Raw genomic sequence first — 26,483 nt, forward strand, 5'->3', positions numbered from 1 at the left:
GTACATAATCTAGAAATCTATCAAACTTTATGTAGGCAAAAGATTACTGCTAGAGATAGTCTGGCAATGCTCCAACCAAAACAAAACCAGGAAGTTGAAGTAATGTTGTCAGTTTGATCTTCAGATACCTCATAGGCCTGCTTCTACTGAAAAGACAAGGACACCTAAGACCACAGGCTTCTTGAAAGTAGGGGGACAGCCTCTGTAAAGTCTTTTAAGAAGCAACACGATTTCCAGTTTTTATAAATGTGAATCTACAACTAGGTGTGGTGGCTCAGTCCTCTAATTCAGTTCTTGGGAAGCCAACTTGGGCTACACAATGACTAAAACCCACCCTGAACTACAGAGGAAAATCAAACCACAATGTTAAACTGAGCCAAGCCTGGGTGTTACAAACCTGCAGTGACAAATCCTCCAGAGGCTGAGGCAGGATGATCCCATCGTCAAGGACTGCCTGGCTACAGAGTGACTTGAAGGCCCAACTTGAGGTCGTAGCAAGGACCTTTATCAAAACTCAAAAATATGGGAGCTGGGAGATGGCTAACCTTATTAAGTGCTTGTCAGGTAAGCATCAAGACCCCAGTTTAAATCTGCAGCACCCGCTGGAAAAGGCATATAACAGGCATGCCTGCTATCTCAGTGGTAGGGAGGAAGAGACAGGTAAATACTGGAGCTCACCATCCATTCAGTCTAGATACTGATGAGCTCTAGGCTCAGTAAGAGATCCTGTCTCAAAACATTAAGGTAGAAAGGGGTGAAAGAAGAGATCCAACACACTTGCACACATATACAGATATTCACAGGAACACATCCACCTTGCATATACCCAATACTATATTAACTAATTAATTAGCAGCAAAAGGGCTCAAGCATGGAGTGATTGCCTACTGTGCATGATTCCCGACATTCTATATATCTTCAGCACTACAAAAATGAAAAATTACACCATATAAATGTCTGTCTGAAATGGCGATCTGGAAACTATTTTGAAACAGTCCCACTAGATAACACAGGCTAGCCACAAGCTCTCGAAATTCCTGCTTCCACTTTCAAGTACTGTGATTACAGGCAGGTACCATTGTGCCTAGCTAGCCCTGAGTAATCTTAGAATTATCTCTCACAGCACATGGAATACATTCTTTCTCCTTTCTATCATTCCCTGGGTTATCAAAGTTGAGGAAGGAATTCAAAGGTAACCTTAGGACACTGACTTCAATTGTGTTCCATGACAATTAAAGAAGATGATTTACTTCCAAGGGCAAAGAGTGAAAAAGTACAAACCTCTAGCAAAGCCTAAGTAATAATAAAAGAAGACTTTGACTCCCTAGATTCTCCATCTTTAGGGGAGAGAGACAGGTCAGTGGCAGAGCACTTGCCTACCATGAGCAAGGCTCCCAACACCAAACAAGGAAAACCAAGAGCCCTTTAGTTGGTCCCTATGCTGCCGTTCTTCCCAGTTACTTTTATGACTACATGTTAACTGTCTAAGCTAAGAGGTTTCACTACAATGTTTTCATCCATCTATATAATGTGCATTGATCCTATTCAAACCATTACCATTCCTGGTCTCCCTAATCAGCTGGTGCCTCTCTCCATTGCCAAATAGTTCCCCTTCTACTTCCATGGTTTATTTCCTTTTGTTAATTTTAGTTTTGCATGCAAAAGAAATATACGCAATTTGTCTTTCTGGTTTGGCTTACTTCAGGTAACACGATTTCCAGTTACAACCATTCCTCTGAAATGACATAACTTCATTCTTTATGAATAATAAAACTCCATGGTATATATGTATGCATTTATGTGAATATATATAATACTTTATCATTTATTTGTAGATAACTTTCCATGGTGATTTTACAGTATGCTACCATGAACAGTACTCCGATAACTATGGAAGTGCAGGTATCTTTGCTATGCTGATTTATATTTTTTATGTCTAAAGAGTGATATATCTGAATCATATAGTAGTTCTAGTTTTTGAAGGTTTTCTTAGGAACCCCCATACTGATTTCCATGGTGGCTGAACTAATTTTCAGTGTACAAGATTCCTTTTTCTTGAGGCAGTGTCTCACTCTGTAGCCCACACTATCCTCATACTCAGAGCAATTCAGCTGCTTCAGCTTCTTAAATGCTAGCATTACAAGCATAAGCCACTGTATCCAGCAAGACTTTGTCCACCCTCACCCCACAGCTTCAGCAGACATCTTGGCCTGGCTGAGATGAAATCTTGGTATAGTTTCCATTTTCATTTCTCCAATCACTAAAAGTGTTTAACATTAAAAACATTTATGGGCCACTTGTACATTTTTGAGGAGTATCTAATCAGTTCATCAAAAGCATAAAGAGTGGCTTACTTAATCCTCTACTGTTGAGCTTACTGCAATCTTTACATATTCTGCATGTTTACTCTGACCATTTCATTCTACATTTTCTACAAATTCCGCATTTGAAGATAGCTTTTGGTTTATCAATACACATTCAAAATTTTAAATTTTATTTAGCAATTCAATTCATTCACTAATACAAACTCTTAGAGATTGACACAGAACGAATGAAGAAGCAAGCTTTGTCAATAAAATAATTTTGTAATCATAAGGCCAATTTATAAAAAAGTATTTCTTTAATATGCTGAGGACTACTAAAATCTCTAAAGCATATGCTATCAGCATAGCTGCCATACAGCAACCATTTTAAACTGACTTTTCTTAGGCAATCACAGCATGCACAATGCTGCGGTAAGAGACAGACTGTCATGACTTGAGGCCAGCCCAGATGACAGTTAAGCCCTGTCTCAAAAGACAAAACACAGTAGAGTGCATGCCCATGATGCACATGGGCCCGTGTTCGATCCCCAGACATGATGGCACACCCCAGTAATCCAAGCACTCAGGAAATAAGCACAAGTTCAAGATCAGAAGTTCAAGGAGATCCTTGGCTACCTCGTGAGTTAGAGGCCAGTTCGGCAGCCTGTGCTACATGAAACCTTGTCTCAAAAAAAAAAACAAAAAAACAAAAAAACAAAAAAAAAACAAAAAAAACAAAAACAAAAAACAAAAAAAAGGAACAAAAACCCCTAAATTATTTTTCCTTTTTATAAAATGTAGATAGCTAAATATAAACAGAAGATTTTTGGAGCAATGGCTGTCTAGAAATGTAAAAGGAAATATACAATCAATTTTAAAAACTATAACCTAAAAAAAAAACCTATAACCTTACTTTTCTTTTGCTGTATCCAATCACTAGGATATAAGACCAATTAAAATTTCTCAAGAAAATATTTAATAGCTCTAATCCAAACAGCATTAATTTGGGAACTAGTTACAGGTAAATGTACTGAAAAAAGTAAAACAACCAAAAGGACTTGAAAATTGTTCCCCCTCCCGCCCCCATCAGACAACACAGTGCTAGTGAAGAACCTAGGCCTGACTCTCTACGTCAGAGAAACACAGCACGTGCTTTGACAGGAACCACTGCAGCCGCAATATGTCAGCTCCCCTCATCAAGCATACCTGGGTCTGTGGCTGATACAATGGCACCGAACAGCAAGCAGTCTGTAAAGTAGAAATCTCCCGCGAGTTGCCCAGTCACCTTCATCAGGGTTACACAGCCATACATTATGGACCTGTTCAATAAACACATTCCTATATTATAACATGCCAACCATTAAAGAAGTTAGAATGCAGTAGGAATAAGAAAAGTAATCTACTAGAGTGCTCTAAGATTAATCCTGAATTGGATTAATGGGTATTTGAATAGAGCTAATACTTTTGGTTTAAGGAAAGTTCAAACGATTACTAATACATACCACAAAAAACCCACATCTGAGAATACAGTAATAATACAAATCAAATGCAAGTCAAAGGCTGTTCTTTTAGAATTATAATCTGAAGGCTAGAAGACATTTAAGCTTCAAATCTTACCCAATAACGAAACAAGAGATTGCTGTTCCAAGAAAGGCATATGCTAAGATAGACCCAAGGTTCCGGAAGAAATGTCTCTGAAAATATAAAGTTATGCTGTTAGAATATCTACCAACAATTGACAAAGAACGTCCCTCTAGTGTAATTTTCTCTACTAATATTAAATGCATCATACTCTAGAAGAAGCTATGCAGAGAAAGCATTCTGATACTGGCATAAATTTCAACATTTCAAAAAGACCAGGAGAGAAGAAAGGAAGAAATGCCAAGTACTAAGTACATGGGAAACATAGGAGACATCAAGGCACGGGAGAGTTAAGGCCAGTCAAAGTGTAGGAAATGTGAAAGAACTCACCCTTTTGAGACTGTAGCCTGCATAAAATATGATAGGAGGAAGCAGTATGTTGAAAAAGACTTCCGGATCAAAAGTAACCTGTTAAAACACAGAGTTCTTTTCGATTATTTCCTTCAGAATGTCTCACTACATCATCAAACTGTCAAAAGGAAGGGATTCAAGGTTAAAGTGGTCAACAGCAAGAACACTTGTATGTCAACTTCAAGACACTTCATGTAGGAGTGTACATTAGCATTTCTCTGATGCTCAACACTTTTTATTGGCTATTTTTATTTCTTTTGATAACTATTTACATTATTAGCACAATAATTGGATAGATTTTGAGGGGTTTTCTTTTTCGTGGTTCTTTACATATCCTAGATTTTAATATTCTAATTGATGTGCACTTGGCAAGGATTCTTTTCCCCTTAAGCAATCTGTCTCTTTGTGTGTGTGTGTGTGTGTGTGTGTGTGTGACTTGAAAGTAGAAAAAACTCAGGAGAGGAAAAAGAGGGTAGTAGAACACATCATGTATGAGAGGACACAGGGGACACAGAAGAGGACAATAGAAGAGGGAGACAAACTAGAGCCAAATACAATGACAGCCAGGCATGAAAAGGAAAACAACCCATTATTCTATATGCTAACTTAAAAGTAAATATCCCAGGTAGGGAATTGTAACTTTTGCGTGCTTTACACAATGGTTTTTAAGTAGAGGAGAGCTGTTGTTTTACTTTTCCTCCAGGGACAGGATGACAATGCTGGAGAAGTCACTTACTCCATTTCTATGGAAACTGTGCTAAAATAGTATATTAAAATTCTTAGCAGAGTACAACGATACACATCTGTAATCCCTGCATTTTTGTGAAGGGTCTAAGGCAGGAGAATTGCTTTGCACTCAAAAGTAGCTGGAACTACACAGAAACAGACCAACAGCGGCCACAGCATGGTTCTGTCTCAATACAATAAAACTTAAAAATGTTAAGAAGTAGAGAAAATATAAACATATTTTTACTTTACCTAAAAAGACCTGAATCCAGAAACAGAATTCTAGGTTATACTTCTTGTTATTAAGTAAAACTGAGCTGCTACAAATGACTCTCTGTAAAGTCACATAGCATCCATACTACTGTAGTTCAAACTCTACACAAGCCAACATTTCCAGTCCTCACAGCCCCACTCATTTGAAACCCACTGCTCTAACAGTGCAGATGCCCTCCTTCTGTTCTGAAGGCGAACGCGAAGCAGCATTTACTAGAGTTTTTAAGAAACTGGCCATTTTCATGGCTGCTAAGGACTCTGGTTATAAGTACACTTTGAGTTTGTAGGAAGTTTAAACCAATAGGAACATAACTAAGAGGCTGTAAAAATGAAGTCGTACTAACTAGAAGACAGGAGACAAAGCGGGCAGGGGAAGGCGGTGAAAACAGAATGATGTGTGAAGCGGTGCTGCTTCAGGAGAGAAGCAGTGGGACAGCCAGGACCCGAGTGAGACTGCATCCCAACCTCCCATGGAGAGCAGCCTGCAATACCTGGGCTCTTACCAGGGCCCCAGAAGTTGTGCAAGATTATGAATCAAAGAAAGGTGAAATGATATTTGTTTAGAACACAAGCAAGTCATGAAAGAACCCAGTGGTATTGGTGGGCCCACAGTTAGAGCCACACGGACTCAATGTGCTCAGGTACCGTAGAGCAATAGGACCATTTGTAAGCTGGAAAAGCTTATGAATTCTTCTGAACTCACGTCCTGATCAGTGTCCATTATAAAAACCTTACACACTGAGTAAAATAAAGAGTTACAGATCCTAGCCTTAAGCACAAGAACATAAGCAGGCCCATCTCCTCATAGCATTACATTTATTAATGGGGTTTATTACATTTTTTTTTTTTTTTTTAATTCAGAGCTGGGGACCGAACCAGGGCCTTGCACGTGCTAGGGCAAGCGCTCTACCGCTGAGCTAAATCCCCAACCCCATTTATTACATTTTAAGTGATTATTTTAATTATAAAAATTGTAGCTAGGCAAGGTGGCACAAGCTGGGACAGGCAGGTGGTGCATGTGTGTAACTACAAGGAGGTGGAGGCAGGAGGATTGATGGCTACAAGTTCCAGGTCACCCCGTTCTATGTAGCCGATTCCAGGGCAGCCTACAAAGCAAGATGCTGTCTCAAAAACAAAAAGAACCAAAGCAAAACAGGCAGCTGTTTTTCTGCAGATTCGCCTAGTTGCTCCTTCCACAGCTTTAGAAACCCGAGCATCCCCTCGACTGAACTCTTACCTTCCTGAGCATCTCGTTATCCTGAACATTGTTGAGTTCGTGGGAACTAATCTCTCCTTTCAGCGTATACTCATAAAACTTCCCACTGACGTTCACCAGCAACGTAGTCGGACTTGACTGCACTTCACAGCTCAAGGTCACATTGTTCACATCGCTCGGGACATGGATGCCATACCGAAGCACAAGGCCGACCAAAAGACCTGCAAACGAAAGAACACGTCAGCTCTTCTCACACACAGAAACAGCTCATCTGTACCCACCACATATCTCTAGATTCAGAACAGAAATTTTCCGATGAGTGTCCCTCATGGAGCACAACCTAATTTCACACCAAATTGCTGTTCCAGGCTGAAGTATTACTGAATTCCTATGTCTAAGAGTCCAATCTTCATGTAGTCCAGTGGGACCGGAGGGATTGGAGGGAAAACATGCCCTAGAGTATCAGTAAAGACCTCTGCATTTCTAAGTCACCATATCCATAACTGATAAGGAAATAAATGACAAGATACCTTCAAGTCATCAGCACACAGCTTATGCTCTAATGGCGTTGAGGTGACAATGGAGTCACCCTGGAAATTGTTCTTTATAAGCGTGGCTGATTTGGTGCACACATATAATCCTAGCACTCAGGAGGGTGAGGAAAGACTGGGTTCAAGGCCTGCCTGGGCTATATAGTGAGTTCCTGGGCAGCCTGAGCTACATTAGTCCCTGTTTTCAAACAAGAAGGAAAAAGCAAAGTTTTTCTTTGCTGCTGCTCCTTGGGCTTAAGCCAAAGACCACAAAAAGTGTGCAATTCTAAAACCCCATCCATTAATTAACAAGACAAAAATACATGCTCTTTGTGTTTATTCCCAAAGCACATACATGCACATAGGTGACCAAATAATATATACTTAATAATGACAAATTAAATATACTATTTCTAGATTGACTAAATTCTTCTATTACTGAAAGATCAGAATTAAAATGTAAAACGCCCACATCAAAATCAAGACATGAAAGTAAGGTCCTAGTCCTGGTCCTCTGTAATCAGCATACAGGTTTTACTCCTACACATATGCAAATGTATTAAATTTTCTAGGTTCTATAGAACTGGACTGATAAACTGCAATGCTTAATGGCAGCATTATTGAGACATAATTCTAATGCTGTAAGATTTACCCTTTTGAATTCTGTGATTCAATGGTCTTTAGTATATTCACAAATTATATATTCACAAAGTTTAACTCGATCACCATTAATTCCAAAGCATTTTCAACACTCCAAAAAATTACAATACTCCCTACTCCCCTATACACAAACTTAGCTTTTTGGTCTTTTTTAACTTAAAAAGACTACATATATGTGTGCACATATGTGGACATGTGGTAGTAGAGGGTACATGTTAAGATTGGGTGTAGTCCTCAGTCAGTCTTCACCTTATTGTTTGGGACAGGGTCTTTTCCTGAGCTTAGAGCTCACTGAATTTTGGCTATACTGGGTTGCCAGGGAGTTTCAGGGATCTGCCTATCTCTGCCCTTCCTCAGAGCTGTGCTTGAAGACACGTGCCACCATGCCTGTTTTTACTTGGGTGCTGGGAAACCGAACTCAAGTTCTCTTGCCTTCAAAGTAAGTAGTTTACTGACTAAGCTATCTCTCCAGCCCTGTAAGCATCAGCACTTGAAAGCTAATAATCTACTTTTTCATCTCTAAAGATTTGCTCATACTGGACATTCATATAAATGTAATCCTACTATGTATGGCCTCTTATGTCTGGCTTCTTCCCCTTAGTATAATATTTGAACTTTGGCTTTGCTGTAGAATGCATCAAAACTTCATTTGTATGGCAAATCGATATTCCATTATATGCAACCTCAATTACATACTGAATTCATATTTCTGGAACTTTCCTTAAGGAAAGTTCTACAGTGCTAACTAGATTTTACCTTCCTATGGCCTTTTGTTCTGACTGGTCATCCATTCAATATGTAAACTGCTAACACAGTCCATTTCAAAGACTTCTCAGTCCAGCTAGCAAAAAGGACACACACACACACACACACACACACACACACACACACACACACACACGTAAGATGTTCTAAATATATAGAATAGTTAAGGAAGTCTAAGGGAATGAGACCTTAGAGGGCTTTTTTCCAGCATCGTCACCTAAGAAACTATCACTACAAGGAATAGATATAGTAGAATATATATCTACCAAGGAATAACAAATACGACTGATGAGGAGAATCATAAGGCGTTTCAGTGTGGCTACTTTAGGAGCTGACAAGGGGTGAACTTTGAAAGATCTGCAGGAACTGAATCATAAACAACCATGAGTGTTAAAGTACGGGGCTTGGACTTTATTGTCCTAAAGCAAAAAGAGATCATAAGTCCTGAGTGTGAGCTGGACACTAGAGTTCTACTTTAAAAGATTGGTGTAGACTGGAGAGGATCTAAATGGCTGTCTAGGTGAACACTGCAATCATTAGGCAGTAAGAGCTTTGGACCTCATCTAAGAGAATAATGCCAGAAGTGGGGGTGGCTGGAAGATAGTAGGTTTTAGAAAGCCTTGGTGGCTAAGTAGAATAGGCTAGGGAGAATGAAAGGAAAGACTAGAGGAGCCTTAATGGACTTGTCGATGAAGTGGTTACATCGGCAGGAGGACACAGGTGGAAAGCAGGGCCATTTAATGAAGTGGGGACACATCAGGGAGACTGAATTTATAGGAGGAAAAGGCCAGGTTAGTTTGTAAAAGACTTTGATTCATAGGCATGCATCTGCCTGGCGTAGGCATATGGAGGACATACGAAGGTGACCTAGACCTGTAGTATCAGCAGTTGGGAGAAGCCTGACACAGGATCTCAGGACCTCTGGAAGAGCAGCATGTGCTCTTAACTGCTGAGCCATCTCTCCAGCCCCCTAAGTTTAGGTTCGAACATGCTAAGTCTGATGTGCCTGTGAAAGTACACACTTGAGCACATGCAGTCTAGAATGCAAGTAGGGAACCTCAACTTGGTAATCAGTGGTAGAAGTTAGAACATACATGAGACGATCATCTGGAAGCAAAAAAAAAAAGTATAGGGAAAAGCTACAGATGTAGGCCCTAGGTGTGACCCCTAATCACTAACATTGTGGGGCCAATAGGAACCAAGGAACCGATGAGTCTAAGGAGAAAAAGCTATAGGAGTGAGAAGAAAGAACTAAGTGGTGGCTAAGCATTCAGGAAGAAAGGGAAATGACTCAGTCCTCATCAGAGGCCTCTTCCTGCAGCAGATGGAAGTTAACATGGAGATTCACAAGGAGGCAATGCGAAGAGAGTAAGATACTTTGGAGAATCAAGCCCTGAATGGGGTGTCTCTATCAAACCCGTCCTGTAAAGGGGATCTGTGCAGCAGAGGAAGCAGAAAGATTGTAAGAGCAGGAGACGGCAGATGACCCCAAGGAAATGGCATCTTGTATACACAATTAACTGATACACATACTAACTCAAAAAGACTATGACAGCTACCCAAGACCTGCACAGGTCCAAAGCAGACAAAGTCCCAGCACTGAGAAGGAGAGACGGACCCAAAGTGCCACACAACCATGAAGCTATTCCTGCCGGGAAAGGGAAAATCTGTTTTCTCCAATGGATTGTCACTTAGTATATTAACCATACCCTGGGCCAGGCCCCAGGCTCAGGAGTAGCTAACAAAACAAAACAGACTGTTTCATTAGGTGGTGGTTATTTCATTATTTTTATCTTCCTGCTCATTTGTATTAACTATTGCTTTGTTTTTGTTCTGAGTGAGAGAACATGAAGTTGGGTGGGTAGGGAGGTGAGGAGGATATGGGAGGTGTTGGGGAAAGGGAAATATCATCAAAATACATTATGTGAAAAGAACTAAGTGGAGAAAAAGCAATGGGGATGTAAAAGCCTTAGCTGGTAGGGAAATGGGAGAGGGAAAAGATGACAGGTCCCTGGAGTTAACTCCCAACCAGCACGTGTGTTTGTTAAGGTAAGCAAGCACTAACGATGAATTGCTCAACAGCACAATATCAATGTTCCAACCTAAAATGAAGATTCACTTTAAAACCTCTGTACCCACTAGATTGGTAGGTACATTTGGTGCAAAGCCCCAGCAAACACACACACACACACACACACACACACACACACACACACACACACACACACACACACACCCCCAGTTGTACAAACACAAGCAGAAAGATCTTGAGTCCAGATAACCTCCATCATAAGATGAATGGAAGAAAGCAGGAAAAGGTTCGGAGCAACAGAAGGGGGAGGAGAAATGGACAGGGAGTGGTGAGGAAGAACATCCTGACAGGATCTCAGCAGTCCTTGATAGACACAGCCTGGCAATAAAGGCTGCATGCACATAATCCCTCTATACCGACAACTTTCTTCTCTCCTACCCCAAAAGACTTCCCAATGGAGAGGCTCAGGAAAAACGGCTCCCTTTGCATTTACATGTGAAAAGCCTCACTTCAGCTACTATGAATATTAAACGGAAGCATAAATTCTTCCCAATGCAAGGAGCAGTGTGCACTGGTTCCTCTGCACGCCTGAACCTACGCTGAAACAGCAGGTGCCCTGATCCAGGCGCAGGACTTGAGCAGATTTGAAACACACACCTTGGGGAAAAAAACACAACAGCATGCAGAACAATGACTTATGCTGGAAATAAGACAGATCCTTTCATTACAGCATCTGGAAAATTGAAATTTCTCTGAAAAAAATGTTGACAGATCAACAAAATTCAAGTCTGTAAAAGGTCAAATCCTAATCATGGAATTAAAACAATTCTTAGTAAAGAGGAAGGTCACAAAAGAATGCTTTGTCCGGTAGATAAAGCAGAAACTTCTAGCATCCTACACATATGGAGGCACAGAATATATTGATATTATGAAATTTAAATTAATAACAGGCAACAAGAGGTACTTTTCACAAACAGAAGCCTACCCTACCTACCAGGCATTCATGATCTGCTTGTGCTGAAAACACTCTCGCTGATAAGGAGCTTAGCACCACCCGGACCCCACTACTGTCTGCTTCTCTAGATAATGATGGAATATGCCTTCTCGAGAATTCCAGACCAGTCTTCCTGCCTACTGCACCTGAAAACTCTGGTGCTCAACAATATGGAAGTACTATCACTGAAGAATTAAGTATAGACTTAACTGATAAAAAATTTCTACTCCTTAAGAAGTGTTTGTGGCCAGCAAGATGTTTGCCACAGGCGCCTAATACTGTGAGCTCAATCTCTAGAAAACTGAGTCTACAAAGTTACCCTCTTGCGTCCAATGTACACTGTGGAATGTGCACTCCTGCACTAACAACTCATAATGCAAACATACACATTTATACAATAATAATGAAGTTAAATAAAGAGGTGTTTGTTCTATAGTCCCAGCACTCTAGAGACAGAGGAAGAATTACAGCAAGTTTGAGGCTACTCAGGGTTGTTCAGTGAGATCCTGTCTGAAACCAAAAACTGAAGGGGCTATCAAGATCTAGCTCAGTGGCGGGATACTTATCCAGCATGAGTGAGTTCCTGGGTTCAAGGCCCAGGGCTCCCTAGCAAAAGTGTGCATACATTCAGAAAAATATTCATAACTTGTTTCAAAAAATGCTGTTCAAGAAGGCTGGAGCCATGGCTCAGCAACTTAAAAGCACTTGCTTCTTAAGCAAAGGACCTAGGTTTGAGTCCCAGTACCCAGATGGCAGCTCGCAACCATCTTTAACTCCAGCTGCAGGGGTTTCGATGCTGTCTTGAGCCTCTGAGGGCAGTACATGTATGAAGTGTTCAGAAATGCATGGAGACAAAACATTTATATGTATCAAAATGAAATCTCTTAAAAGAACACTTAATTCTATGGCCATGGCTAATTGAATTTCAAGATAGCAAAGAAAGTCAGAGCTTTTACTGACAGCGTTGTGGTTTACTGGCTAAGAAAATGGGCCTTTTAAGCCAGATAGACGTTTTGAATCCTAACTAAACATAGGATCGGAAGCAGCTCATTATTTATCCTCTCTGAGCCCTCATTTCAACATCTGTAAAATGAGAAAGACAGTAAAGAGGACCCATACCACGGAGTTGCTATGAGGTTTAAATGTTCCTTAAAGGGGAATTACACAAAGTCTAACATATTGTAATCCTCAGCAAACACTATCTATTAAGTCACTAGAATGTAAGTACTTTGAGGGCAAGGAATGTGGCCCGTACATGCATTTCTCATCATATGCCATATAGCACAGACATTTCATAATAAATGTTTACTGACAAAATTAACAGTTTATCCTAGGACTTAACTAAGCAATGTTCTCTAAGGCAAAACAAATATTTTTCTGTCATTTGCTTCCTATGTCTAAGTACACTGCAGTGAGTGATCACTTCTCAGACTTAATTAACGATGGCAACAATTTCCACTCACAGTGACTCACTTTTGAGCTTCTCAAGAAAACTTCCCCAATAAGCAAAACGCGTGGGCGCCTTGACACTGTTTGCAGGGCTTCAGATGGCTCAATTGGCAATGTTCTTACCATAGAGAATCTGAATTTGGGACCCCCAAACCCATGTACAAACAGGGTTACATCAGAGTGCTCCTGCACTCCCAGTGCTGAAGAGGTGGACACAGGAAGATCCATAGGTTTGCTGGCTAGCTATTCTAGCCAAACCTATAAACTGCAGGGTCACTGGAAAACCATGTCTCAAAAAATAAGGTAGCCATGATTGAGGAAGGTACCCAGTGTTGAGCTCTGGTCTCCATTGTATACCCACCTGTCAGAGTCAGTGCTTTTAACTCGAGCAACTATTAATGTATGTTACAATCTAGAAACTGACCACACAGGTGACTTAAGTTCACTTTTTGTTTGTTCATTTTCACATAGGGTCTCACTCTGCAGACCAGGACAGCCTCCAATCCTCTTGCCTTAATTTCCCGAGTTTAGTGATCATAGGTGTACAGCACCACACACATCCCAGCTGTGGTTTAAGGTTTTCACACTTACTTCTTACAAGGATCAATGAACTAGGCACGGTGAGCACAGCCTGCCATCCTGGCACTTGGGAGGCAGAGGCAGGATGACCACGGGCTGAAGTCTCAGCCTGGGCTACACAGAAAGGCCAGGTAACTTTTAATAAACAAATAGCATTTTTCTTCAGTTTTGAACATTTGATATATGTCACCGCAATCCCATCTAGTCTACAGCTGGATTTGGGAGTTAGGAACACGAATATTCTATAACCCGTCGTCATTTCTGCTGAGAAAGTGGGACAAGCTGTGGAATGCCAAGTCAATCCCAGGATTGCCTCCCAGACAACCACTCTTGCATGTTGTGTTTTTCAAGTGATATGCTTGTTCCCTCATAGAATATTACCGCTAAGGCACTATTCATTCTCGTTTTAGAAGTGTTAGCAAAGGCCATCAGCAATCCTGTGTTTTCCTACTTGAGACATCAGATAGCAAAGAACAAACATTTTCAGGGTTGTCCAAAGTCCTATTTGATTAAAAAAAAATACTGTTTGTGTCTTGTAAGACTAAGTAAGGAAAAAGACTTTTCTGACCCTGGGAGCTATAACAGCAACAAGAACAGCTATCATTTACTGAGCATTTATTTACTCGGGGCTCAAGGACTAGGCTGAAAGCAGTTCTCATAATTCATTCCCAATACACAAATAAGAGTAGAGATGAGCAGGGCCTTGCTAAGATCATGAAGAGTTACTGGCACAGTACAACAGAAATCTGGGGCTGACTCTCAAGGGCTGTGCAGCTTCAGGTCTCAGTCTGTTTTCTCCTGGCCCAAATGTTGAGAATGGTTTTTACATTTCTTTTTAAAGGCATAAAGATAGAAAATTTAAATGTATGTGTACTGTGTGTGGACACATGTTTTGCTTACATGTATGTTGGTGTACCATGTGTGTGTGCTGCCCATAGTGCCTGGAACTGGAGTTATAGATGGTTCTGAGCCACAGTGTTGGGGCCAGTGCCTTTACCCACTGATCCTTCTCTTTAAGTCCTGGTTTCTTACATTTTAAAAAGTTTGCAGAAGAAAAAAAAACAGAATAAAATGTAATATACATGACCCTTACAATCAACAGCCTTAATTATCGAGCCCTTTAAAAATGCCAATCCTGGTCTAAAGCCTTGTACCACTACCATATCAAACCATTTCTCTCAATAGGAAAGAGATTATCTATGATCAGTTCTTTATTTTAACAATATAAGGCTCATTTGCATTTAACCAAAGTTCAAATGTTGTTATATCCTTTCTATGGTTTGTCTTTACTTCGTAAAGTTCCTACATGTCTATAGTTCCTGTACATAATATAATAAACTAACCAGCTTACGCTTGCTGAAGATAGTAGACAAGTCAATACAGTGTCACATAGAGAAATTAGACAAGATATAGCGTGTATGACCAATTAGACTTAAGGGGCACTACAAATTGAGTGACATCTTTAACATTCTAGTCCCCATGCTTAGAGTTTCTTACCTTAATGGAAAGGGAGCCTCAGTCCATGCATTTTCCTCAGGCCTGCAACTACCTTTTATTGCCACCCTTGATGTGCATGCACATTCTAGAAGTCTGGATTTACTGGAAGTGGGTGGGGGCTCCATGGGAAAATGCCTTTTAGCTCCAAGCCTTCGTATACCTGTCTTCAAGTCTCAGAAACAGACCTTAACAAGCTTAATAATTCAGGGCTGTAGCAAATGAAGATAATCTTCACACATGCACTGTACAAATGGATTGTCTGTCTACCCTCATCTCTTAGGCCATGCCCTCCTAGGCAGATAGGAGACTGTCAGCAAGATCTTTTCCCTTCACAAGACTGGAGAAATGGCACAAAGACTTCTAAGCCCATGGTTTGGGTTTTATCTCCTCTCCTCTGCTCCTCCCTGCCATGTATCATCTGTCTCTCCCCCAACACACAGATAATCTCAAAAGAAAGCACAGTAAGACTGAAGGACCAAAATCATTTACACAGCAAACTGATCAATAACCCCATGCCAACAGCAAGTCACCCCTATCCATATCCGTGAAGGTTCTTAATCACTACTTGGTTGACCAGTTCTCGTCAGATGGTATGTAAGATGCTGCTGAAGAACCATAACTCTTCCTAGTCCTCACTTTTCTACACCTGAATCGGAAGGGTCAACCCTAAGGCTCGCTGTCAGGTATTATTGGTATAGTCTAATAAATTAGAACGGCATTTAAAATGCCCTAAACATTCTGTAGCCTACTTCAGGATTTTAGTTTGTGTGGGTTCCACTGGAGTAAGGTTATCATCTGCGCCTAGAAAGGTGGCATAGCAAAAGCTGGGCAAGAAGTAAAAGGTCGACTCTGCTTCCAAATGAATGCCAGATGCTGGCAGCACAGCTACTACTGCAGCTTCACCGAACCTTAACCAAACTGACACCCCAGAGACGGAGATTGCAAAGATGTCTTCCCCGCCCCCAGCCCCATCCCGTCCACCGCACCCGACTCCGGTTCCCATCCTCTACACCCACCCGTCCTGGTCCCCAGCTTGGAAGGCAGGGAAGGGGCAACAGGGAGCAGAGGAAAAGGGGGTGGGGTCGGAGGCGAAAAGAGCAAGGAGAGCCAGAGAAAATGGGGAGGTGAGGCTGAGAACGAGGTAGGAAAAATGGGGGGCGTAGCAGAAATAGAGGGGGGTGAGGCAGAAACGGAGGACGATTTAAGGCGAGGCAGAAATTGAAATGAGAAGGGGGGCAGAATGTAGGCCGAGGAGGACCAGGACAGGAGGCGAAGCAACCGGCAGGCAGAGAAAGGGACAGTGCCAGCTAGGGGACAGGGGTCCGAGACACTTGCCATAAATCATAGCAAGGCCGGTTTCGTGCAGGAAGCGGGCCCGGCGGTGCTTGAAAAGCCAGATCGTCAGAATGGTGAGGGTGAGCAGCAGGATGAAGATGAGCAGGTTGGCGCTGTCCTGCCGATGGCTCTCCTCCGCCTGCTTCTCGGACACGATTTCCTCGTCCATGGCTCTGGTCGTTCCCCCAGAGCTGTCCAAAGCCCCGGCCCAGCCAAAGAAGCTCACTGCGAAGAGCAACCAGAGGGGCCGCATAAGCAGACGCGCCCGGGGCCCGCAGACGCCACGGCGAACGGGCGCCAGCCGCCAGCCGCGCCGAGCCACAGCCATGTCTTCCCCCCACCCCCCTGTCCCCCGCCCCTCTCCTCACCCGCAGCCGCCCGTGGTCGGACCACTCCCCGTGGGCTCACGGGAAAGGGGCGGGGCTGCAGCCGAGCCGGCGGCGCAGGCACCGCCCAGCAGGGCCTCCACTCTTAAAGTGCCCGCCGCCTCTACTCCCGCCCGCGCGTCCCCATTCTTTGGCTTGTCTGCCCACCTACAGGCGCGCCTGGAGCTCAGCTCAGTCCCAAGTGAAAACTTTGACGATCTAACCCCACTGTTTTCCGCTGAAGAAACATGGGGCCAGTGTAATCAGACGCAGGTTGCGCTCTCTGCTTGGGTTCTATTCTGACAGCTGGGAGGGGGCAGAAATCGATCTTCATAACCCATCTGGATATCGTCCCCCAGTGTCTCTTAACAGCATATGAAGTTGTCCCCAAGGGAGTGGCCTCAATCTCCAGCTCTGTAATTTAAATCGGGATCCCCTTATTCTGTCCTTATTGGGGAAAACAGTAACACTGTAAGAGTTCATAAAGGAACTCACACAAAGGCATGGATCATGTATGTATCTGTATAATTGGGTTTTCTCTGAATGTCAATGCTTAATATATGTCATTCACCACCAGGAATGAATACATAGGTTCATCAGCCTTGCAAAGAATAGGCAACCAAGTTTGTGCTCAAATTTACCTTTCCTCAGAAACCTTGGGGAAGAAATCTTTGCTGGTGCAGGGTGCTTCCCTGCCCTGTTTTCTTTTTATTGTTACTTTAAGGCAAATGGCACCAGTTCTGTCACATTTGACTCCCTACCTGTCATTTCTCTTTCCCTCAAAGAGTAATCTCTGCATATCCCTCTAGACCTCACAAGGCAAGATTTTCACAGCTCACCTCCATAGCTGAGCTATGTTTGGGAACTTTTTCAAAAATTCCCATACTTGCAGGCTCGCTCCTTAGGTGACCTGGGCTTCTTTTTATCTAGACTTTCACTTCTACATGAATAAGCTACAAGTCTCAAGCCCTGCCTGCCACTGTGCCTTAAGGCCTCTACTGTTGGGTATTGAGAATATACTCCAAATTAGCTGATTCTATCCCCTCCGAATAGACATCCTTCCTCAAAGCGTTCATGATGGCAGTAGGAAGAGTATCTATCCCAGCCCTGCCATTTTGGATATAACTTACATTGTGAAACCTTTTCATCTCAGGACTGCATCACCCAAGAACAACTACAAACAACCCTGGTGTGGATGCCTCTGTTAACAAAACTGCTTAAGCACTGGGAGGATAGCGAACTTCAGGGAAATCAAACAACTCTAGAACGGTTGTTCTGTGTGACTGGCCAGGAATTTTTTCCATCAAAAATGGCCCATTTCTTCCTGTTAGTAGCTGGAACTGTGTATCTTCCCAAGAAGATCATGGCCACCTGCCTCCTTTCCTGTGCTTCCTGTCTAACTGTACTTCCCTGTTCACATAGGGCTGGGCACCCTACCTTATACGGGCAAGTAACCCAGACAAGGAACATGCCTGGAGTTCCCAGTGTGGTCTCTTCAAATCCAGCTGGACCACACACACACACACACACACACACACACCCCGCAGAACACCTGAAAGTGGTTCCTCCTTCAGGCATAGCTGCTTGTTCCAAGGCTGGTTTGCCTCTGCACAAAGTCACCTTCTGAGGAGGGTCTGGAGCTTAAGAGCACAGTTACAGGTATGTTTCCTCAACCACAATGAACAAATCTCTTCCAGCCACAGACTCCCACCAGAGTTTCCATGGCTCCAGCAACTTAATACTTTGCACCAAGAGCCTCTTGATAGTAGGGCTCCAGGAGGAATGTACACAGCAATAACTCCGCCAGTCCGTCAAACCCATGGCCCTAGGCTCCCCTCGGAATAGCCTCTCTCAAACACACACTGTTCCCACTTCTCATTCCCAGCTGCCTTTCTCTTCATTGCTGCCAGTCTGGGTCAGTGTGGTGCTTTCTGCAGTGCATTCCCAACTAGCCCCTCAGCTGCTGCTCTCAGGGCCCCTGATCCCCTCCATTTACTTGCTCTGAAGCAGTTTCAGAGTGTGTGTGTGTGTGTGTGTGTGTGTGTGTGTGTGTGTGTGTGTGTCTGTGTTTGTGTACACAGCATGAATCATGTAGCCTGAAGGAGCTGACACTTTTGCTTCTTTCTTATTGTTCAACCCCTTTACTCCCACACCCTACATGGGAAGCACTGTCACCTTCTCTTTTCCTTATTTTCAACACCTAACCACTTCCTGGTCACTCCTACACATTGAGAGTGCTTGAGAGCCTGCTTCATAGGCTTTCTCTCTTCCTCTCAGCCCTGTCACCACCATTAAGAAACTTCAATAATCAGAAAAACAACTCTGAATTCTAGACTCGATTCTGTTTTCACTGGGAAGGAAACTCAAAACATTCTGGGAAAATCCTGCCTCCAATTTATTCAAGATCACATTCATGTCTTCCCACCCACCCCCACTTCGGCTTCATGTCAAAGGTATTTCCTCCTCTTTTGAGAAACACAGTCCACAATCTAGCTCATGCCATGTCTTCCTTTCTGCCTCTTCCAGAAGCAACTCCAATCATCATCCATGCTACCCCGCCACGTTCTGTGACCCCCTTCCTGTCCCTGCTACTCTGTCAACATGTTCAGGAGGTATCTTCTGATAAACAGCCCTTCCTTCAAGCTTCCCCATTGCCATTGCACTGCTTTGCCTCTTGCCTGAGAGATAAGCCTTTCAAGTGCATTTCTATCTTTTCTTCGATCATATCCCCTAGTGTGGGTATTATCAAAATCAGACTCTGGCCAAAGGGCCAAAAGAAACCTATCATCTGTTTTTTAAAACAACTGAAAGCTAAAGACAGTTTTGACATTTTAAAATAACAATAATAATAACCCAAAAGGGTCCTTGGTGATGTGACAGTCTCCTCATATGAAATCAAACTTTCAGTGTCCATCCAAGGTAGAGTGTTGAGAAAAGTGGTGCCATTTGTTTGCTCACCATTTATGGCTGTTTTTCTGTAACAAGGGCAGAGTTGGGTAATTTTGAGAGAGGCCTTGGGGCCTGCAAAGCCTAAATAAGGTATTTATGTGACCCTTTCTGGGAAGAGTGTGACCTCTGCCTTAGTCCCTGTCATTCATTCTCCAGCCTCCTATGAGACAGCAGTTTTTGAAGCCCCACTTTGCTTTTCTATGTCCACCCTTGCTCCAGATCCTCCAGTGCCCCCATTCATTTCTGACCCCTCACTAAGGAGCACAATGCTGGGAGCACCGTGGCGCCAGGCTGCTGCTTCACTCTTATAGTTTGTCCTCCCCTGAGCTATTTACCTCAGATATTCTGAAACACAAAACACTACACCTTGTAGTTCTGTAAATGGTTCAAATGGATCTCCTGTATGTTTCTCTGTGTGCCTCTCCTGCTTGGATAGGACTACCACCCCATCCTTCCGAAATTAACTTCTCCATGGCTGACAAAACTCAAACTGAAAGTCACTGAACTCCCAGGATGTCCTCAGATTCAGTTGGAGACTCCTGTTCCTAAGGACTCTGACCCCTGTGGGCAAATCTCTATCCTAGCTGTCCACATACATTATCATATTCATTTTCTAAGATCGTGAGCACCTCCAAGGCAGAAATTAGATATTACTTTGTCCTTTACCAACAGCACCTAGTACAAAACTTAACCAAAGTAAATACTCTGGGGCAGACAAGATGACTCAGTGGGTAAAGATATATGCTGATAAGCCTGACTCACATGGTAGAAGAACAAAACTGACTCCTGCAGTTACACACACACACACACACACACACACACACACACACACACACACACACGCATGCACGCACTCAGGCACTCACTGCACTCACGCAACACAAAATAAAAATGTAAAAAAAGTATTTTAATACATACCATATCATTGCACTAATAAATGTCCTTGAATTTCATTGAGTACAAAAGAAATCTCCATGTTCGCAAGTGGCATTGAATTTCCATGGGAACATAGACTCAATTCAAGGATAAACTGAAAGAGGACTTTGCAATGCCAGGTACATAGTAAGTACTCAGTAAATACTTGATAACTGAAAAACACAGATAAGTTTAGCCTAGTGCTCAGCACAATCTTTGGTTCACTGGAAGTGCCTGATAAACAGTTAACAAACTCTTGTACTGGGAGAAAGGCAGGAAAGTTTGCCTTAGCTCACATTACAGAAGATCTACAATGCAAATGAAATGTTTAACTCCTTTATTTTCCCATTCACAAATCCCCCCCCCCATTCAGGTTTGGCAGCAGAAAGGGGAATAAATGTCATGCAGAGTGATGAGTATTGGGGACATCAATCAGGAGTTTAGAGAAACAGTTTCTCATGGCTGACACACACCTGTGATCCCAGCATGTAGAAAGCTGAGGTAGGTAGTAGCGACAAGATTTTGAGAGCAGCCTGGGTTACACAGTGAGATTCTGTGCCTTCTCGATATTAGTTACTTTTTTGTCACCGTGATAAAACGGCATTTAAGGGAGCGTTTGCTTTGGCTCATACTTCCAGAGGGATAACAGCCCGCCATGGTGGAGAGGCATAGCATCGAGTGGCAGGCATGGCAGCAGGAGTAGGGGGCCAGGAAATCAGGTCTTCAAAGCAAGCAAGAAGCTGAGGGAGCATATTGGGAGTATGGTGAGACTATATAATCTCAAGACCTGACCCAATGACATACTTTTCCCACCAAGGTTGAAGCACTTAAACCACTCCAAACAGCACCACCAACTTGGAACCAAGTATTCAAACATCCAAGTCCACGGGGGAACATTTCTCATTCAGAGAACCACACTTTCTTACCAAAAAAATAAAAAACAAGGATAACTAAAAGAAAGAAAATGAAACAGAAGTAGTATTAAAATGTAATAGGGTCCTAATTTATTGGGTATGTTAGGAATGAATGTGGCAAACTGATACAAACTCCAGTGTGGATGCGGCTCAGTGGGAAAGCACTTGATCAACATAAGCAAGGCCCTGGGTTCAGTCCCTACCAATGCCAGAAAGAAAGAAAAAAGACACTGCAAAAGGACTTCCAGGTTCAAACCTGCATAACTGGAAAACATAGACCTATTAGCAGTAATAGTAGGAAGTCAAAAGGCTGAACTTGCCTATGGACAGGGTAGAAGACAGAAACTTGTGGGAATCCAGGCATGGTGACACATGACTATAATTCGAGCATTCAGAAGGCTGGGGCAGAAAAACTGTCATGAATCTGAAGGTAGCCAGGGTTGTATAACAAGTGCCAGACCAGCCAGGGATGAAAGACAATAGGACCCTGTCCAAAAACAACAAAGGAGACTGATGGGAAATGCACACAGTTCAGAGCCAGCAATACAGCTAGGGAGTTTAGTATAACCAGTACGGAAGCTGGGGACTTCCTGACTTTCCCAAGAAGAGAACACATCAGAGCTCAGTCCAGGAGTCTGTGTGGTTGACTCAGCAGCAACTCACCCCCAACCCTCAAGAGCAGCTAGGGAGCTGTCCAGGGCACAGACAACATCCACGTACTGTTTTGCCCAAGAAGCAGAGTTCAATTCCCAGAACCCACACCAGGCAGATAGCTCACAATCGACTGTAACTCCCTCTCTAACGGGAGGTGCTGCACATCTGACCTCTGTAGGCACCTGTATTCGTGTGCACAATACCCATCCACATCCACAGATGCACTCATAACAAACACACACAATTTTAAAAATAAGTATTTTTAAATAATAAAACAATAATCAGCATTTACCAAGTGCTTACAGTGTGTGAGATTACTCAAACACCTCAAAGGCATCATGTCACTCAATTGTAACAGCTATGGTTTTCCTCAAGTTACAGGTGAGGAAATGAGCACACAGAAGACATGGGTAGCTCCTTCTGTCTATCAGGTGAACAAATGGAAAATCCAGGGTCCAAGCCTTATGCCACATGCTCTGGGAAACTGCTGTAGTAGAAGTAATTCAGCAAAGAATTCTCAAAGGCATGAATCATGTAAATACAATCATATTAAGACTGGATTCTCCAAAAGCCAAGGTACTACGTAGATTTTTTGAGATACATGTTTTGGAATGTCTCCTTTGAATTTCTTCCAAGTACACACTATGGCTGTGAGAAGAAAATGAATTGATTCAGTGTCAAGTTTGAAAATATTAGTTTCCTATGGAGAGCTTCAAACCAGAGACCTAGACTCCAGTTCTGGGAGCTAGGGAGTCACCTGGGGCCTCCAGAATCTGTTCATAAAGAGGCCTAGGCTCTGATAAGGGCTATACATCTGCCCAGCTAAAGGGGAAAATGTGTCCAAGGGATTCTGCTTTGTCCTGATTTGTTGTTTAAAAAAAATGTGTGAATGCTTCTCTGGCAGATTACTTACGTGTCTTCAGGGAACATGGACAAAGCACTTTTTGCATAATGAATGTGTTACTTAAAGCCTATATGGATCCTGGGAAGATCTGCCTGTCTGAATGATTCAATTTCTTTTATTGATCTGCTTCCTTACCTGAGAAAGACCTATGCAATTCCCTGTTTGCTGCTAAGTCCATGAAGGGAGAAGGGAGGGAGGGAGGGAGGGAGGAACAACAGATACAGAGAGAGGGCAGGCAACCAGGATAGTGTGCCTAGTAATCAATAGAGTTCTAGAATTTGTTACCCAGAGATATAGAGATATATTCCCTAATATAAATACCTTAAAGAAAGTTTTTTGATTATTTAATTCAGTGTGTGTACATGTGTGTACATGTGTGTACATGTGTGTACATGTGTTTGCACATGCACACATGCTCAACTATCAGGATGTCATTCTCTCCCTGACCACCTTGTGGGTTCTGTGGGTTGAACTGAGGTCATTATGTTTGGCAGTAGACATTCTTACCTGCTAATCCATCTCATAAGCCCTTTTAGTACATACTATATATTCTTCTTACAGATATCTGTAATTGAAACATATTTACAAGGAAAGTGAATTTTCAAACTTGGTCAGAGTATGCCAGAGAGAGGGGAAACTGTATATGAGAGATTGAAATGTGTTGGGACACTTTCCCTAGCCAACCTAGATTAGTCTCTAGATTAGCCTGGAAAATGTTTCTCTATAAATACCTTAGCTATCATTATTCCCACCTCTGCATCATTAATCTATGGTACATGTGGAAAGTCTTTTTTTGTTTTTGCTTTTTTTTTTGTTTTGTTTTTGCAGGGATGGATAGTTAGCTAAGGCATTTCTGTGGACACATAGGAACTTAAATACTGTGTCCCAGGCAGTTTGAATTTTGTTTTAAGACCTCAGGATAACAGTGCTCTTGGTATTCTCATCTTGTACTCTGGGACTAACCCCAAACTGTTGAATCATGTTGGAATACATTCTAGTTACCTGTTTGTATGATCCATTTCTCAATAACTATTTATGAACACCTTGATCTCCCTTCAAGTTGGAATCTACATAGACCATTGAAATGTTATTACACAGCATGGTGGTCCACATGTATCTATAGTCCTATAGTTTCTGTAGAGGGCAAGGCAGAAGGACCACTTGTGCCCAAGTGTTTGAAGCCAGCTTGCGCACTGTGACAAGACCCTGTTTTCAAGCAAGCCCCATGAACTCGATTTAACAGTTTGTGACTAGAAAACATAAACCTAGGCTAGTTTTCTGGTACTTGATACATTGATAAAGGTCAAGGGCAGGGCTGCTGCATGATTGATGCAGATGGATGCAAACGTATCTTAAGTGAATGGAGAAGCAAAACCAAGCCACTTCTCTGAAGCCTAGGAAAATGCATTGGTGACTTATACAAATAACTTCTCAGTGGGTGTATCTCTCTCTCTCTCTCTCTCTCTCTCTCTCTCTCTCCCCAGAACTCAGACACTTGCAGAAAATTCTTAGCTGTTCATAGTGTTACATGCCAAGTGCCCCAGCATTGGTTGAGAGGATAAAGTTCAAAAGTTTCAATTATGATTCCGAGGCCTGCAGGGACTACAGAGTGAGAGTCAGTCTCTTTTTCTTCTCCTCTCCTCCCCTCTGCACTCCTCACCTGTCTTTGTTCAAAACCCTCTAGCCTTTTATTAATCATTTTCCACTTCAGATAAGTTATTAGGATATGTGGGAAAGTTTTTATTTCCATCTCAGTGTGACCATTATTTAAGCTAAAACAAAATTTTGATGGGTTTTAAAAAACTATGTTTTCTATATTGCAACATCTCATTTTCCTGCTGACTAAATAGTGATTAGCTGGCTTGCATAATCATGAAGTTCAGTGGTAGTTCTCTTTTTGTAAGGAATGCATGATACTGAAATGATGTTGATTAAGCACTGTGTGGAGAAGGCCCAGAGAACAGTAATAACTATGACTTAATTTGACTGGTTCCAGTTTTTCCAAGTTGAAGAAACCCAAGTATATCAAAAGACTGCAGGGATTTTTAAAAGTCAACTCAAAATTCTAGGTGGAACCTCTGTAAAGATCCTTTCCGTGACAAAATCACTCTGTGTTCTTTGCCACCATTTACTCATCCTTCATTCAACACGTTTGTACTCAATGCCTGCTGCTTTCCTGTCCATGCTCTATACAGAGAGAAAGCTGTCTTTTTGCAGCTCTCATTCCAGAGTGGGAAGAGAGGCAGCAAACAATAGTCACCCAACAAATATAATAAATAAATAACATAGTTTAGAAGGTGATATAAGATCAGGATAGAATAAGGAGATCACAAGTGGGAATGCTTCAAATTTAAAAGGCATAGTAAGGACCCGCAGGACTGACCAGATACTGATGAGTCAATTGATTCAGATGTTACAGTTCTTTGGAGAGTGATGGGAAAGAACAGTAATCTTGCTATACATTTACTTTGTGATATGCAGTTTACAAAGCTGTGCCACTTAGCCAGGGGCACTGAAGTAACTTATATAGAGTTGAGGTTACAATTGGCCATAAAATGTCATGCTCACAGAATCTATTCACACACAAATTAATATCCAGCAGTGGGTAGCTAGGAATGCTGACCTGGAGCTAAGGAGTTACAGGTATTTGAGGTAATGTTGTTGATTCACCAATCACTGCTCTAACTAAGCTGGTCTGAAGTGGGAATGAACTTACGAGCTTGTCAACAGAGAGGAGAATGAAAAGAGATCAAGGAAACACCTCACTTCTGAATGTCTACATTTAAGGAGATGAAGATAAAAATGGAGAAAGGTTACATTTGTATACTGATCAGACTATGTTTTAAGCATCCCCTTATTCTCGTATCTCCTCCTTAGTACATGCTAGCTTTCTTCTTGACAAAACAGTCCTGCTGTGCTACACTCTTTTGTGTGGATCTTGCTCATAAGAAACGTAAAGTAGAAAGGTAAGAAGTTGAACTAACTCTTTGAGAGTCCCCCAGCACGCCAAGCGTTCAGGGCTCCAACACCCCAAGTTATTACCCTTTCCACTTTATTTATTTCCTCACCTTAATGACCTAGCAACCTGCCACAGTACCAGTTTTCTGAGGTCAGAGGCATAGGAAAGACTTACTGAAAGGAAAGCACTCTGTTCGAAGGAAAAGCAACTAAATTAGCCAATTAACAAATACCAAGTACCAGGCTTTTGAATTCTACACCTACAGCCTTTTACCAATGCCACCAGCCCCACCTTCTTCTCCTCCCAGGCCATTTCCGTAAGTCCCGCCCCTTCTCCAAATCCCATGCTTATTTGCGGACGCTCTACCTCATCTTCCCATTGGTCTCGCTTGGCCTGTTCTTCCACGCCCCGCACTCAGCCCCACCTCTCTCAGGGAAACTGCCCTGCGCAGACGCGGAGGAGGCAGCAGGAC

General features: G+C 42.4%; 1 protein-coding gene across 2 annotated transcripts in view; it reads right to left on the reverse strand.

Annotated features, from left to right (window-relative positions):
- The window catches only part of Slc9a6 (solute carrier family 9 member A6), a 56,957-nt gene extending 40,189 nt beyond the window's left edge, over positions 1 to 16,768 (reverse strand). The window contains exons 1-6 of one of the 2 annotated variants that reach the window (XM_032889569.1): positions 16,720 to 16,768; positions 16,352 to 16,576; positions 6,532 to 6,731; positions 4,275 to 4,352; positions 3,921 to 3,997; positions 3,510 to 3,622 (exon numbers count right to left, since the gene is read on the reverse strand). In XM_032889569.1, coding sequence (XP_032745460.1) covers positions 3,510 to 3,622; positions 3,921 to 3,997; positions 4,275 to 4,352; positions 6,532 to 6,731; positions 16,352 to 16,520 — 637 coding nt within the window. In that variant the 5' untranslated portion in view covers positions 16,521 to 16,576; positions 16,720 to 16,768. Of the gene's footprint in view, positions 1 to 3,509; positions 3,623 to 3,920; positions 3,998 to 4,274; positions 4,353 to 6,531; positions 6,732 to 16,351; positions 16,683 to 16,719 lie in introns of those variants that run through there. The other variant, XM_032889568.1, reaches the window with a different exon arrangement.
- Between the last annotated feature and the right edge of the window lie 9,715 nt (positions 16,769 to 26,483).

Source organism: Rattus rattus, chromosome X, assembly GCF_011064425.1.
Source record: "Rattus rattus isolate New Zealand chromosome X, Rrattus_CSIRO_v1, whole genome shotgun sequence".
Taxonomy (NCBI): Eukaryota; Metazoa; Chordata; class Mammalia; order Rodentia; family Muridae; genus Rattus; species Rattus rattus.